This window comes from Thamnophis elegans, chromosome 2 (assembly GCF_009769535.1).
Source record: "Thamnophis elegans isolate rThaEle1 chromosome 2, rThaEle1.pri, whole genome shotgun sequence".
Lineage (NCBI taxonomy): Eukaryota > Metazoa > Chordata > Lepidosauria > Squamata > Colubridae > Thamnophis > Thamnophis elegans.
This window is the reverse complement of record NC_045542.1, coordinates 89,345,345-89,360,336: the sequence shown is the minus strand read 5'-3', so window position 1 is coordinate 89,360,336 and position 14,992 is coordinate 89,345,345. Positions and strand designations below refer to the sequence as shown.

The 14,992-nt window shown below is 36.4% G+C and overlaps 1 protein-coding gene across 1 annotated transcript in view; it reads left to right on the top strand.

Annotated features, from left to right (window-relative positions):
* ADAMTS2 (ADAM metallopeptidase with thrombospondin type 1 motif 2) overlaps positions 1-14,992 on the top strand; it is a 257,227-nt gene that overhangs the window by 200,762 nt on the left and 41,473 nt on the right. Inside the window, 3 exon segments of the mRNA XM_032212158.1 lie at positions 2,722-2,865; positions 4,407-4,539; positions 6,212-6,325. Of these exon segments, the coding sequence (XP_032068049.1) occupies positions 2,722-2,865; positions 4,407-4,539; positions 6,212-6,325 (391 nt within the window).

The window sequence follows — 14,992 nt, the reverse complement described above, 5'->3', positions numbered from 1 at the left end:
CAGAGGGGAATCAGTCCATCCCCTCCGTCATATTCCTAATGTTTATTTTCTGTTTGGGAAGATGAAGATTTGCAGCTGGGCATAGTCTCTATCTGAGAAGGCTCCCAAGCTAATTTATTATTATTATTATTGCGTGATTAATCTTTGGTGAGATCCACAGCCTTTGGGGCTGGTTGGTAGCTCAACAGCTCGAGTTCTAACCAAGGACCTAGGAACTGTTAAGGTAACATAGGAGGATATAAGCTGTTCCAAGTAGGGTGGTTTTTTGTAGAATCAGAGTGTTCAAGTCTTTTATTTTTATTATATTTGTATTATAATAAATATTATTATTATTTATTATTGTTGTTGTTGTTGTTGAAAAGAAGGGAATCTAAATCAGTGTTTTCAAACTTGACAACTTATGATGTGTGGACTTTAATTCCCAGAGTCTCCCAGCCAACTTTTAAGAGTTGTCAAATTTCAAAAACATTGATCTAAATACAGATGGATGGAAGCCTCCACAAACTGACCCTTGCTGCAGAAATTGTCTTCTGGTTGTCATTCATGTGGGAAAGAAAAGAGAGCCACCGATTCAATCTATTTTCCCCCTTGTTTAAAAATAAGCAGAGTAGATTGCCTACTAGGATACTAGTAAAGCTGCCAAGCTTCCCTCCACACACTGGTGCTGCTGTCCTCATGTAAAGGGTAGACCGCAATGGTCAGAGAGTTGTCTTTGGAACAGGCCTGTATTTGTATGCATAAGATTAACCCCAATTTGTGGCAAAGGGCCAGGATTTTTAAAGCTTTGTCATTATTCTTTATGCAAAAAAGGGGGGTTTAAATACTAAGCAGTAAGGAACTGACCCACTCTGGATCAGAACAGAGGTTTTGCAGGAATTGTATATAGGTAGTCCTTGACTTACAACAGTTCATTTAGTGACCATTCCAAGTTACAATGGCACTGAAAAAAATGTGACTTATGGCTGTTTTCATAGTTGCAACCTTCTCAGCATTCCCATGATCAACATTCAGATGCATGCCAACTGTTTCATATTGATGACCTCTGCTGTGCCCCAGTGTCATGTGACCCCCTTTTGTGCCCTTCTGATAAGCAAAGTCAAGAAGGGAACCAGATTCACTTAACAACCAAGTTACTAACTTATCAGCTGCAGGGATTCCCTTAACAACTCTGGCAAGAAAAGTCATAAAATGGGGCAAAACTCACTTAACAAATGTCTCACTTAACAATACAAAATTGGGCTCAGTTGTGGTCATAAGTCAAGGACTACCTATATTTTGTTTGTTTGATATGGAAACAACTCATGGTCACAGTTTACCAAATTGCTTAATTTGCACAGCTTTTATCTCCACCGTTCTTGAGAATTTGAACCTGATTTTCTCAGGCAGGATTTTTTGTACTTTAGGAATTGCTTTTTTTGTTCCCTGAATTGAAAAACCTTTAGTGTCTCAAGAGGATAAAAACTCCCAGAACTATATATCTCCCTCCACATTTTATTTAATGGATAGTCAATGCTGTTTTTTTTAATATTATGCACTGATTGCTCCCTGTCCTTTTAAAAATCCTGATTTATTGGGATTCTTAAGATTGTACCTGTGCATGATTTCTCCCCTTTCTCCTCTAGCATTTGTAATTATTTATGACTGAAAAGTGAAGTAAACAGAACAAGGTCAAAAGGGAAATGTCATTTCCTGCATTACCACAGATGTCAGCAATGTTAGGGTGCAAGAATTTATCCTAAGGAGTCTCCATTAGAATTCACATTAAACTCTTAGTGCATGTGCCTCAACAAGGAATAAAATAGGCAGTGTTGGCACATTATTAGATAAAGTTCTCTGCCACTTGGTCAAATGAGGCAGTGCCCCACATACATGAATGACAATCAGCTGAAGCATTCACACACCGATTATGGGATGCATAATAAGGGCATTGACCTTACTGACCAGCTGGCTAGCAGAGCATTTTTAAGGATGCCCAACAAGCAAGAGAAAAGGCTACCATTGTAATACTGTATGAAGGCAGAACAATAGTGGAACCGATTGAGTAAAAATAAATGGAACACTATAAGGCATCTTCATAAAGACATACAGGGCTTCTAAGGGGTTGCCACAAAGAAGAGGGGGTCAACATATTCTCCAAAGCATTGAAAGCAGTACAAGAAGCAATAGATGGAAACTAATCAAGGAGAGATGCAACCTAGAACCAAGGAGAAATTTCCTGACAGAACAATTAATCAGTGGAACAACTTGCCTCCAGAAGTTGTGAATGCTCCAGCACTGGACGTTTTGAAGAAGATGTTGGATAACCATTTGTCTGAAATGGTATAGGGTTTCCTGCCTGCGCAGGGGGTTGGACAAGAAGACCTCCACGGTCTCTTCCAACTGTTATTATGTTATTCTGACATCTTCAACCTGCTTTAGGAGCCAGGACTTCATAATACCATTGAAGCTAATATTCAATGGTGTAGACCTAGAAGGCAGACCAGTGGGAACTCCCATCTTTGACTTGGATCAAAATAAATTAAGCCACTTTGTAACAGTGTCCTGATGTACAGACTTCACAGCAGAAGCCATGCTGGCTCCAGTAGTCAGGGGGTGAGTGGGTGGTTCATGTTTGGCAAAATCATACTAAATCATGAACAAATGCATTGCAAGAAGAATAAACAGCTGCTTTTATTCATTCTTTTAAAGCACTCCCCTTTGTCCTGACTTGTCTTCTTCTAGATTAGGCATGGAACACGATGGCCAAGGGAACCGATGTGGGGATGAAGTGCGGATGGGAAGTATAATGGCGCCACTGGTCCAGGCTGCATTCCATCGCTTCCATTGGTCTCGCTGCAGCCAACAGGAACTGAACCGATACCTGCAGTGAGTACAAGGATAGAAAAGGGACAATTCTCAAGAGTTGTATGGCACCATTTCATTAGCTAGAAAACATGGTGATGAATCAGAACATTTTCCTGCTAGAAAAAGTTAAAAATTAAATGAAATTTGTTATCCTGGACTAATTTATTATGCTATGGTGGCACAGGGGTTTAGAGTGCAGTACTGCAGGCTACTACTTCTGCTGCCTGCTGTCTGCCTGCAATTTGGCAGTTCAAATCTCACCAGGCTTAAGGTTGACTCAGCCTTCCATCCTTCTGAGGTGGGTAAAATGAGGTCCCAGATTGTTGGGGGAAATATGCTGACTCTGTAAATCGCCTAGAGAGGGCTGTAAAGCACTATGAAGCAGTATATAAGTCTAAGTGCTATTGCTACTGCTATTTGCTCTGAACTAAGTAAGATTCAGTTCTAAATAACCGTTCATTGGATTGCTTTGTAAGGAAGTACTAAGGCTATTTTGTAAGCAGTTACATCTTTTATTTTTTCAGAATAGGTTTCTTCTCAGTTCTGATTTTAAATCAATTTTTATCCTATTTGTTTTTTATTAGTTAAAACACATAGGAATAAATACATGTTTGTAAAATCTTTCCAGTCCCTTTAAAGTTATATTTATTACATAAAAAAACTCTTTTTGGGGTTTATGTTTTTAAGAAATAACATTGGCAAAGACAAGGGTCCATGATAAATAAATGTCTCTGTGACAGCATGGTGCCCTCTTTCAAAGATAAAATAGGGATATGCCCTGAAAACTGTGAGTGGTAACTAGAATTCTTATAATTGCCATCTCTGTTATGGTGATGTTAAGGAGGAGGTATCACTTTTGAGTTTACTTATCCAAGATTTGGGTAATTAATCTTGTTAGATTACCAGATTGGTCCTTGTTACTAAACTCTTGCTTAAGTAACACACGTTAGCATAATTTTTGAAGTGAAACTACAATTAGAATTTGTTTTGTTGCATCAAATATGCTCCATTTGCCAAGATTTGTCCTTATGTTTATTTTTTCAAGCTTATATTTCCATTAGCAACATGTAAAAAAAAAGAAAAAGAAATGAGAACCACACCATAAAACTGAAGAAAGGTTACAGACATAATGAAATTATTATAGCAATCATTTTTATTTAATTTAAACTGCTTCCATTAAATGCCAGTCATTTTTCACCAAACAGATGAATCTAATAACCGCCAATAAATCACTTATTATGCATATGGAAATAGTTTCATCTCTATTTATAGCAACTTCTTTTTTAATTATTCTTCTCTTCTCCAGATGACTCTCCCAAGGTGTTTATTATAGAGAGAGAATTTCCTTGCAACTGAGGATTATAATAAATGTTCTCTGGTTTCAGATGCTAATTTACTAAAGTGAATGCTAGGTTTGATATACCTAAGTATGAAGTGTACTTTCTGAACTCATTTCTGAGAAAGCATGTCCTTGGTTATGTTGGAACAACCATGGACCGAAACTCACAATGCTTAAAACCTCCCACAATCCATTTGTGTGACAGTGACTTTTTCCACTGTAGTTCCTACGATTGCCTGCGTGATGATCCTTTTGACCATGATTGGCCTTCCCTTCCGCAACTTCCAGGACTCCACTATTCCATGAATGAGCAGTGCCGCTTTGATTTTGGTTTGGGCTATATGATGTGCACAGCTGTGAGTATTTAATCGAATTCTGCTGGCCCTTATCCAGGGCCTTTGAAAGCATCCCTGTGAGGCCTGGAGGCCATCTTTTATAGGCCTGCCACATTTTCTACTGAGGGAAAATGGGTGGGGGGAGCATCAGAAGACAAAATGGCTGACGGGTACAGAGCAAAGCTTACTGGCACTCAATGAGGTGTCTCAGAAAGTTGTGTAAACATCCTGTTTTCAAAACAACTGGAATTCTAACAATTATGATGCTATAATTTCATTAGATGGTTTTGGAAATAAAAGATTTAGGGAAAGAAGAGGCTTTTATTACAATTAACTCCCAGAGTTCCGGGGATTGGTTGCATAAGGGTTTCTCTTCTGCCTTATGTAGGAGGGAATTAGATGCATGTACTCAATGACCTATCATGGTTATTTAGTGAGTGTAGCTGTCAATCCATACATGTACCATCCAGCTTCTCCAAAAGCAGTAGACTTGAATTATCTATGCCCAGACTTCTTTCCCCAAAATCCTAAGAATTTTACAAAACAATAATTGGATAATGAAAGACCTCCCCCACACCACTTTAAAACAATCTGGAAGCTGCAATGCAAAAAGTGTCATAAATGTAAAGAGTTTTTGAAACAACAGTCAGAACAAAAACAGTAAACTAAAATTAATACTATTAAAAAGAAAGGCCCTTAGATTCTGAAAGGTTATTAATTGCAAAGCAAGAAGACTTCCATGGAAAGGCTGCCTAAGGCAAAGCTGGCCACCAAAGTCTTTTGCTTGGATGACTTAAACTTAGCACTGTAATATTTTCTCCTGGCTCAGGGATTTTCTGAGGCTCTTTGTGGTATGTAAATAATTCAAACAGGAAGACAACCTCTCCCAATTCTGGCATGGAATTAATTTGATTTTCCAGATGAAGAGCACTCTCCACAAAACATATGGCATGTGTACACACACACACACACACACACACACACACACACACACAAACCTTCTGTTGAGAGAAAGTGACTAGCCATGGATTTTTCATGATCTGACCAAAAGACCCTGTTGTGATAAATGATCTTTGTTCCATTTGATCATCTTCTCTTTTGGGGGGGAATGGTCTAGATCAGTGTTTCTCAACCTTGGCAACTTGAAGATGTCCGGACTTCAACTCCCAGAATTCCCTTTGCTGGCTGGGGAATTCTGGGAGTTGAAGTCCGGACATCTTCAAGTTGCCAAGGTTGAGAAACACTGGTCTAGATATTTATAATGCTACTATAACAGTCATGTCCAGTTTAAGCCTGTAGTTATCAGTAAAAAAAAATTCTGTATCTTCAAAGCCACCAGTGTCTTCTTATCCTGATAAGGACGATAAGTAGATAGATACAGATAAGAAACATTTTCTAGACTGTTCAGCCCTCTCAAAGTAGATAAAGCATTTACAAAACTCATAAAACAAACTGATAGTAGAAACAAACTACAAAATTCACATGGAGACCAACCAAAGAAGAGTTATTTGGGAAAGTCTAACAGCAAAATGGGAGCTGCTATCAGGATACTTGTAGATTTTCTCAGTTCAGTCCTAAATGTCCTCTGTATTCAGGACATATCCGTAATAATCTATTCTAATTTCCAACAGAAATGTAAATGCATAGAAGCTTTGAAAAAGCCATTAGTAATATAAATACTTTTTTTTTCTAGTTCCGCACCTTTGATCCTTGCAAGCAGCTGTGGTGCAGTCATCCTGATAACCCTTACTTCTGCAAAACAAAGAAAGGACCTCCGTTGGATGGGACTATGTGTGCTCCTGGAAAGGTAAGAATCTTTGTTTCATGTCTCACGTAGGAAAAGAAGAGAGAGAGAAAGTTTAATATCTTTTTCAGATTTAATGGGAAGCTATCTCCATCAGAAAGAGTTAAGGGATCAGGGAGTAATAGGACAGAAGAGTTTTAAAATATTTGCTTAATAATGTACTGTATATCTGGGTAAACATGATCATAACTAAAAATAAGAATTGCAAGAAATTAGGAGTTTAACTATTTAAAATGAATATTATGAACTCCCCCAAAAATTGGAAGTACATTTTTAAAAAGTGTTTGACCTTAGTTTACCAACTCTGTATGTAGCAGTCAAAAATCTGCCTCTTGGTATGTCTAACGCCCCATTCACCACTTTACAGATGCATACAATCCTACCTGCTATGTTTTGCATGTGCATAACGTATCAAAAATCTCATTCAGCTTTATCAGCCATTTTGCTTTTATGAATAGTCTTTCCTCGTCATTAATGCATTAAACCAAAGGAATTAAAGGAATGGTACTTGATCATTTCTCCAGTTTGCAACTCAGGTTGCGTACTCCAGGTTGTATACAGGCATTGAAGAATCTGTTCAATGTTACCTGTAAGCCTTTCCAGGTAGACCAGACAGGAAAAAGGAACAGATATGCTAATTCGACTTTATTGTAAAGTTACATTAACAGGGTTTTGCAAGTCTGAAAGTTCAATTTTCTCCGCTGTCTCCGTTACAGCCCAAAAAACTAGGGTAGATTCTTTCTTGAAGCCTCTTGCTTCACCCACTGTCCAGGTGGGGGCTATGCTGTCTCTTATTTGACCATTTGCTAGACAGCAACTTTTCAAACCCTTTCCCAAGTTTTTTTTTCCTCACAATGCCATTATACTCCTGACTCAATGGGTAGATCTTATCTGGTTTTGCTTTCAACCAAATTTCTATCAGTTGAATTGCCTGCAAGGATGAAATCCAGAAATCTGAGGGTCTTCGGCTCTGAGGTAAATTTGGTGTTCTACTGGGGACAGCAGAAATGGAAATGAAGATCCCATTGTGTTGGTTCTAAAGTAACCCTTTTATTAAATAATTTAATAAGGGTATTCCAAATACTTCTGAAATTGTATAGCAAAGCTTTATTCTTTTCTTTTTTCCACAATACACCCATTAGCAGTCATGCAGATTAATAAGAGCCTCATGGTTTATTAAGATCTTCAAGAAGAAGAAATAAATAGAAGTAATGAGGGTAATAAAAGCAAAAATAGCAATGCAGCATTTCCTTTTGAGGGGAAATGTATTTATTACTATTGCAGAGCACAAAATTGGTATTTCAGATAACAACATTATGGCCATTTTCAAAAATATGCTGAAGACAAAACTATGAACATGCCAAAAAGAAAAATATACAGGGGCAAATTTAAATTATCAGTATAAGATTACCAATCTCATCTTGGAGGGCTTTTTAACTTTTCACATATGTTTATTCCTTACACACCTGAGTGTTTGCATTTTAAATGAAGTTATTAACTGGTAAGTAAATGGAGGGATGGGAAGGAGAAAAGGGAAAACAAGAGAAGGAAGAACCCTTTAAGACAGAAAATGGTGCTCCCCTTGCAAGTGTGCCTTTCATTTGGTACAAAGCATCTATAAATTAGAAATATGTGTTGATGGATAAGCTTCATTCATTCCCTCGGTCAGTCAAAATGGGCTGGGGGGAGGGGAGAGATCAAGCTACCTTTTGGAAAATAACTCAACTTATATTCAAGTCAACTTTGTTTTCCCTCTAGAGCAGGGGTGTCAAGCTAGCAACTTGAGGGCTGGACGCATTACATATAGGCCATGCCCACCCCAGCTCTGCAAAGGCAAAAAAATCACGATATGTCACGATATGTCATGTGACACGATTGAGTTTTACACCTGTGTTCTGGAGCTCAACCAAGCCCCGGCATTCATCTGGCTCCCCAGCTAATTCTATTATAGAATTAATAATTCTCTAATAGATTTATTCATCATTCTTTTCCTTGCTTTCCTTCTCATTTATCGGACTGGCATTCTGGTTCCAAGAACAGCAAACCACTAAGAGTGGGAGAATCTGTCCTTTTTCTTATCTTAATTGAATTCAGAGGGATCACCTTAAAAGCCCCATAGAGGTATAATGGATTCACTGAGTAAATCAAGCAATGCTTTATCCAAATGGAATCCACCTGTCTGGTCTGAATATCTCCCATTGAGAATTCCTCCTTTCTTGCCACCCAACTCCCTATAAAAACAAAATGTGGATGAGAGATTGCATAGGCAAAAGGCCTTGTCTGTGGACATTGTGGAACACAATTTTCCCACAAACACATTTGACCTCCACCTTCCTTACATTTCTCATACTGGGAAAAAAACTATATTTATCCCAACATAATTTAGTTGATAGTAGAATTTTTATGATTTGTTCTGGGTTGATTATGATTTGTTCTTGGTTGTTATATGGTTTATAAATCATATCAATGATTTAGTGGATGATAGAATTTTTATGATTTGTTCTGGGTTGGATTTATGTTTTGTGCTTTGACGTTTACTGCCAAGCCTGTAAGGTCTGGGGCAGTCAGCAAATACTACTTATATAGCACCAAATTACTGCTCATACATTATGTGTATTCTGCACATGTGTCAGTTACATAAATCCTGATGGAAATTAAACTATTCCGTATTTTTTAAGAGAACGATTCCAACAATTAACAAGTAGCATGATATTTTCAGTAAGAAGTGATGGTGTCTCCAGCCTTACCATTAGGCAGGAGAGATGATAAATTGGGTACAGGCCCTGACCTTTCAACCTCTGATTTGGATTTTCTGCTAGGAACATATCCTTCACTAAAGCAAAACACACAGCTTTCTTAAGCAGCTTGTTACCCTACTGGGAGCTCTGTATAATAATCATCACTTCAATTTGAAGGTGGCTGCTGCAAACCCTGATTATTGCTGACACTTTTCACTGCATCTCTCTGAGGGTGTTCTCAGAATGATCACTACAGGACCCCTGGTTGGATGTCTGTTGGGTGAAAGGAAATTGCCCATAATGCAGTTATTAGGGAAAGAGCATGTGTATGTATGGAAACTGACCAAGTAGAAAAGCAATCTGGACTTAAGGAGAAACCGCCTGACAGTGAGGACAATTAGCCAGTGGAACAGCTTGCTGTCAGAATTTGTGGGTGCTTCATCACTGGAGATTTTTAAGAAGAGACTGGGCAGTCACTTGTCTGAAATGGTATAGGGGTCTCCTGCTTGAGCAGGGGGTTGGACTATAAAACCTCAATGTCCCTTCCAGCTCTATTCTGATTGATTGATATAAATGAGAATGTTGGGTAGAAAGTGTTTATGAAAATAATAGAACCTTCTCTGTCCTCAGAGATGGTGGTCATCTTCAACCACTACAGAATGAAGGCTGTAGTGTCTGATAAGGTGGCACTTACCAATATGCTCATGGAAGAGGGACATATTTGTTTCTTTTGATGGTCCTCTTTAACTTTATTATCAGAGGAAAAAAAATGCTTCTCAATAGCAGTTCATGGAGAAAATGAATGGGAAGGTCTGTGGTACTCATATCTTGCTTTTGGGGGTTACATTGGCCCAACCACTTTAGAAAGACCATGCTAGACTGCGAGGGCTTTCTAGTTTTTAAGTCTTTCCAAATGGTAAATTGTAACCCAGTAAATGGCTCTTTGCATCTATTGGTGCTCAGGAATCAAAATGCATTTTAATGTGGGATGTGTTCAAGGCCTTTAATCAATTCCTTTCTATGTAGCAAAAATATTTTATTAATAATATAATAATGTATTATTCATCGGTATATATCCATTAATAATGTAATAATTTATTATTAACCTGTAGATGTCTCTGATAGAGTAGCCTTCAGATGAACCTTTCAATTTTTGTTATAATGACTTAGATCAAAATTCTTAAGAAAAATCTAAATAAACTTAGCAGTAGTACTGCCTCTTCCTTTTTTATTTCTGGTCCCCTTTCCTTTTTAAAAAAGTTCTTTATGTTTGCACAGATTTTTAAATATTTAAGGGGATGCCTTCATCCTATTCAATTTCAGTTTCTCTGCAAGTTTTTGTGTTATCTGCTGCAATTTATTTGCAAGTGTTTCTTTTACATATTTACTTTTTAATGCCTTTTCAACCTTTGTGTCAGGTTTCCAAAAGTTGTCAACTTGTAAAGCATTCCCATGTCTGTTATCAAGTTGACACTTTATTTATATTTAAGACATATGAATAAGCTTTATTTTTACCCTTAAACTTACATATTAAATCATCATCCTATTAGTAAATATTTAACCATTTTGCTGTCAGGTGAGTTTTATATAGACCACTATTGGACTATTATGTATTAGGCTTCCTGCTATCTCTCGATCACACCAGTCTACAGGAAAACATTATCCCACATTATCTTTTCTCTTTAAAAAATGGAGTCTCAGTTATCGTAAACACTTAAGTATATTTCATGGGATTACTTATGGTTTTATTAGTCTGTAGCCTCATAGAGATCTATGCTTCACTATCAGTCCAATTCTTCCTGAAGATTTTCTAGGTAGAAGGAATAGAAAAGATAGTTGCAGTTTAATATAATATGATAAGCTTGTAATGCACCAAATTGTATGTTAATTGTAATGGTTTCTTTGATATTAGAGCTACATATAAAATCATGTAAATTAGTAACAAACAAGGATTACTTTAGGTTTATGGCAAATGGCAACAAGATTGTTTCTATTTTTGCTTGTAGATCAGAATCAGATCTCTTGGCAAAGGTCTAATTCTTGTAATATGTAATATTACAAAGTAATATGTAATTTATGTAATGTAGAAAAGTAATTCTTTTCCAAATTATATAATTTCAGATTGATTTACCTAGTTTGAGTGAGCTTCCTTACGAAATAATTCCTTGCATATCAAAAACTATCATGTCAGAACAAATGGTTAAATTAGATTTGCTTTCTATCTGACCTCTAGTCTCTTTGTAGTAAACTTAACTTTTATTTGGTATATAATGGATCAGGTTTTTTTCCACTTCAATGAGAAAAAGTCCAAGTAAGCTATTTTGACCAACCAATTTGAATAGTTTCCTAACAAAAACTTTTAATATTCCATAGAAATGAGAGCCCAGTTACAGAACAGTGGAAGCAGATGGGAAATTGCAATGGAAAAAAACATAATAGATTTGATGCGGAAAAGAAGAAAAGTAATTGATTGCTTTTAACAAAAACACAATCCTTTAAACTCCCTCCCTCACTCATCAAGTGAACTCCTATATCAACCAATGGGAGGCCAATATCAAAAGCCAATACTGTAGCGACTCTGGGTATATAATTGAGAAATGCTCTTCTAAAGGATTTTTCAGACATTTCTAAAATTAACAGGATCCCATTTGGTGGATTGAATAACAAAATTTTAATGAGAGAGCCCATTTGGCATAGTGCTGTTGGCCTAGAACCAGGAGACAGTGAGTTCTAGTCTCCATTAGGCTTGAAAGCATGCTTTCATGCCTAATGAAGCATGACTTTGGATCACATACATGTACACAGAGGCTGAAATCTTATGTAAACTTTCTATCCTAGACAGTAATCTGAAAGCATATTATTGCTAAAAAAAAGTCTATTGATAAGATTGATAGGAAGACCAACATATTTCCAGAGCTACATGGGAACTGTTTTGAACTGTTCCATCATACAATAAGTAGCAAACATGCTTTTGACACAGTTGCCAGACCCAAACATTAACACTCTTTTACTGTGCATTTCTTATTAATGTTAAATTCTCATTTAGATATTAATTCAAGCATGGTAAATAATGATCATTCGTTTTCTAGTATTCTGAATGCTTATAAAAGTAGGTTCAATCTCCCTCCATTAAGTTCATGAAAAAAACAAATAGCTCTCTGCTTCAACAGGGTCAGATGTTTTGTTTGGAACACTGTTAGTGAAACAGAACAGAAAGATAATCAATTAAATGTGTGAGTTCAGAAAAACAACGATTCCTCCTCTTCCATCTATAAACATGTAGTTATTGTGATTTCATATTCCAATTCCAAGTGCCCTTTAGTAAAACACGCGCCAATCTAAGCATGGCTGACGTATTAAGAAAATACCTTGGTTTAGCAACAGCTGAGGAAATTAAGTGCCAGAAAAGCTTTTTTGGGTGTCGGTTTTGTTTAGGTTGCTTTAGCTAGGAGAAGTCTTCACTGAATGCTTCCCATCCATAAATTCTGGAATGAGATAACTGAATTCCATATTTATCAGCAGTCAAAGTCTGTAAATAATCCCTGAAAGAATGGAGTATTTCACCCAAAGAATTCCCTAAGATTAAGAGACAGGGAGATTTGTTTATCTGCTTTGACTGCTCTTCTCCATCATTATGCTGAAACTGTGGCAACAGCTAGATCATCTTGACTGCTAGAGGATTATGTAATGTAGCTGAATAACATCTGGCCAGAAAATCTTTTGGTGTGTGGATATTTCTGGAGAGACTGATTGTAGAATAATTAATATACTGTATACTTGAAATATGGGAGAAATTCATACAATGTTTTTGTCCTGATCTGAGGCCAACAGTCTATTTCCAAAGGACAAGTCCACATGCTACTACCTACATCTAAGTTAATAATTCTAATAATTTCTAGAGAATTCTGCTGGGGCCAGCTTTTTCAGTTGGCATAGTTGATGTTTCTTTCCTTATGATACGTTGAGTTTAGCTGCACTGTTGACACAATCATTCAGAAGACATTTTACTCTTTGTCAGAATAAAATTTGCCTTTTGGAATTGAAGGCAACAATGCAAACAGTAGGAAATTCAGCTAGTGTTGAATCTCATCACATGGAAAAATAAATTTTATTATTGACACTGTTACCACAGAGAGCTACTGCAGTTGCTGAAGGAGTCAATATATATTGTATTCTGATGCTGAATGGTAATGCATTATGACTTTGATGGCTTGCTGTCACCAATTTTCGAGACCCTTTGAAAATAAAATTGCTTACATCTAGCCATGATGTATACTTTGTTGTGCTTGCCATTAATAGACGTATTGAAAGCAGAGTTGGAATTATTGAGGTGAGATTTTCTTCATGGGCAAAATGCTTAGCTAGATAATTACCAACTAACAGTGTGATGAATTTGATTTCCTAAATCCATTTCATTCAGCTAAAGATCTGATTTTGGGATGACATTTTGTTCACTTTCTTCTCAGAACGTAAGCTGTTTTCTTCATTTCTTCTGAAAGTGAGCTCTGCCGTTAGCAAAAAAAATTCTATTAGAATATTTGGAGATATGGTTATCGACAAAATGTATTACAATAAAAGAAAATAACTACAATAAATTGCTACTACAAATACAAAAAGATTTGGATAATTGGACTGAACTACAGATATCACTAATTGGCAGAATTTCAACAATTAAAATGAATGTACTACCCACACTACTTTATCTTTTTCAAACAATACCAATTAAATTTTCTGCTTTTTATTTTGATTCACAGAATAAATGTTTCCTAAGAATTGTGCCTTTCAAAATTAGTCTTAATCTGTTCCTATGCATTTATCCCACTGAAATACTACCACATTCAATTTGCATGAATCTTATGACAATGTGTCTTTAAACAGCAGGGAGTTGTGATGCCTTTTGCATCAGCTTAAATAACTTTATGTGCCTTTAAACAAACTTCTGTGCAGCCAATGGCTGTTTAAAACCCTAAGTGTGCAGTCTTACATCTCTATTCTTTTGAGCTAGCACAGTGTTGAATTCAGTTGGCCTTTTGGTATAAAATTCAGCCTTTGTGAAGTGTTACCTTCATTGGCATGTTTTTCTCAAAAAGAAACAGAACATTTCTTTTTCAGGTAAAGGAACAATTTGACTGTTGTATCTCTCAGTTACTCTCAGAATAGACACCTCTATGCCTCAAGTTTTGGACTATTTCATACATTGCAATGAAGCTCACTTGGTCTTACCACATATGTTCATTGAAAAGTGTATCTTAATAACATCTTTTTTCGCATTCACATGCCACATAGAGATGTTTGTTTATTTGTTTATATCATACTATATTTTAGAAAAATGAAGTAGATTCAGTGAAATCCAGTTTGAAACTTAAGATTGAGGCAAAAAGATTCTGGAGTTATCTTCTTAAAAATGAGGATCTTCCAAAATAGCTTGAATTAATCTAAATCCTCCTGAAGCATTGCTAGCAATTTGTAAATTCAGAGGATTGTCCAGAGCATTACATATTTCTCATTGTGCTCTTCGTATAAATATAAACCACTGGATGTAATTTTGCAACTGGCATTTCTACTTTTAAATTGCAGAGAATTATTTTACCGTCACTCTCAGTGATAATGCTTTAGAGAGGATGGACTCAGAGACTTATACTTCACTGAATTTCCTCAGTATTGAATTACTCTTAGCTAGTCTATAACCTGTATGAATTTGCTGAATCCCATAGAGGTTTTGGCTTGTAGGGAACATTTTTTGCTTGTGTGTTTTTCCTAAACTTTTCCTTCTGAACCAATCTGTTTTCTATTTTTTTCTTTTCCATTTCTTTCATTCAAATATATGGCAGTTATCAAGCAGGGTAAAAGATTGGGAAAGAAGAAATAAGGAAAACATTAGTTGTGAATTTCACAACTGAAATCAAGCTCATGATCATCAAAGGAAACTCAC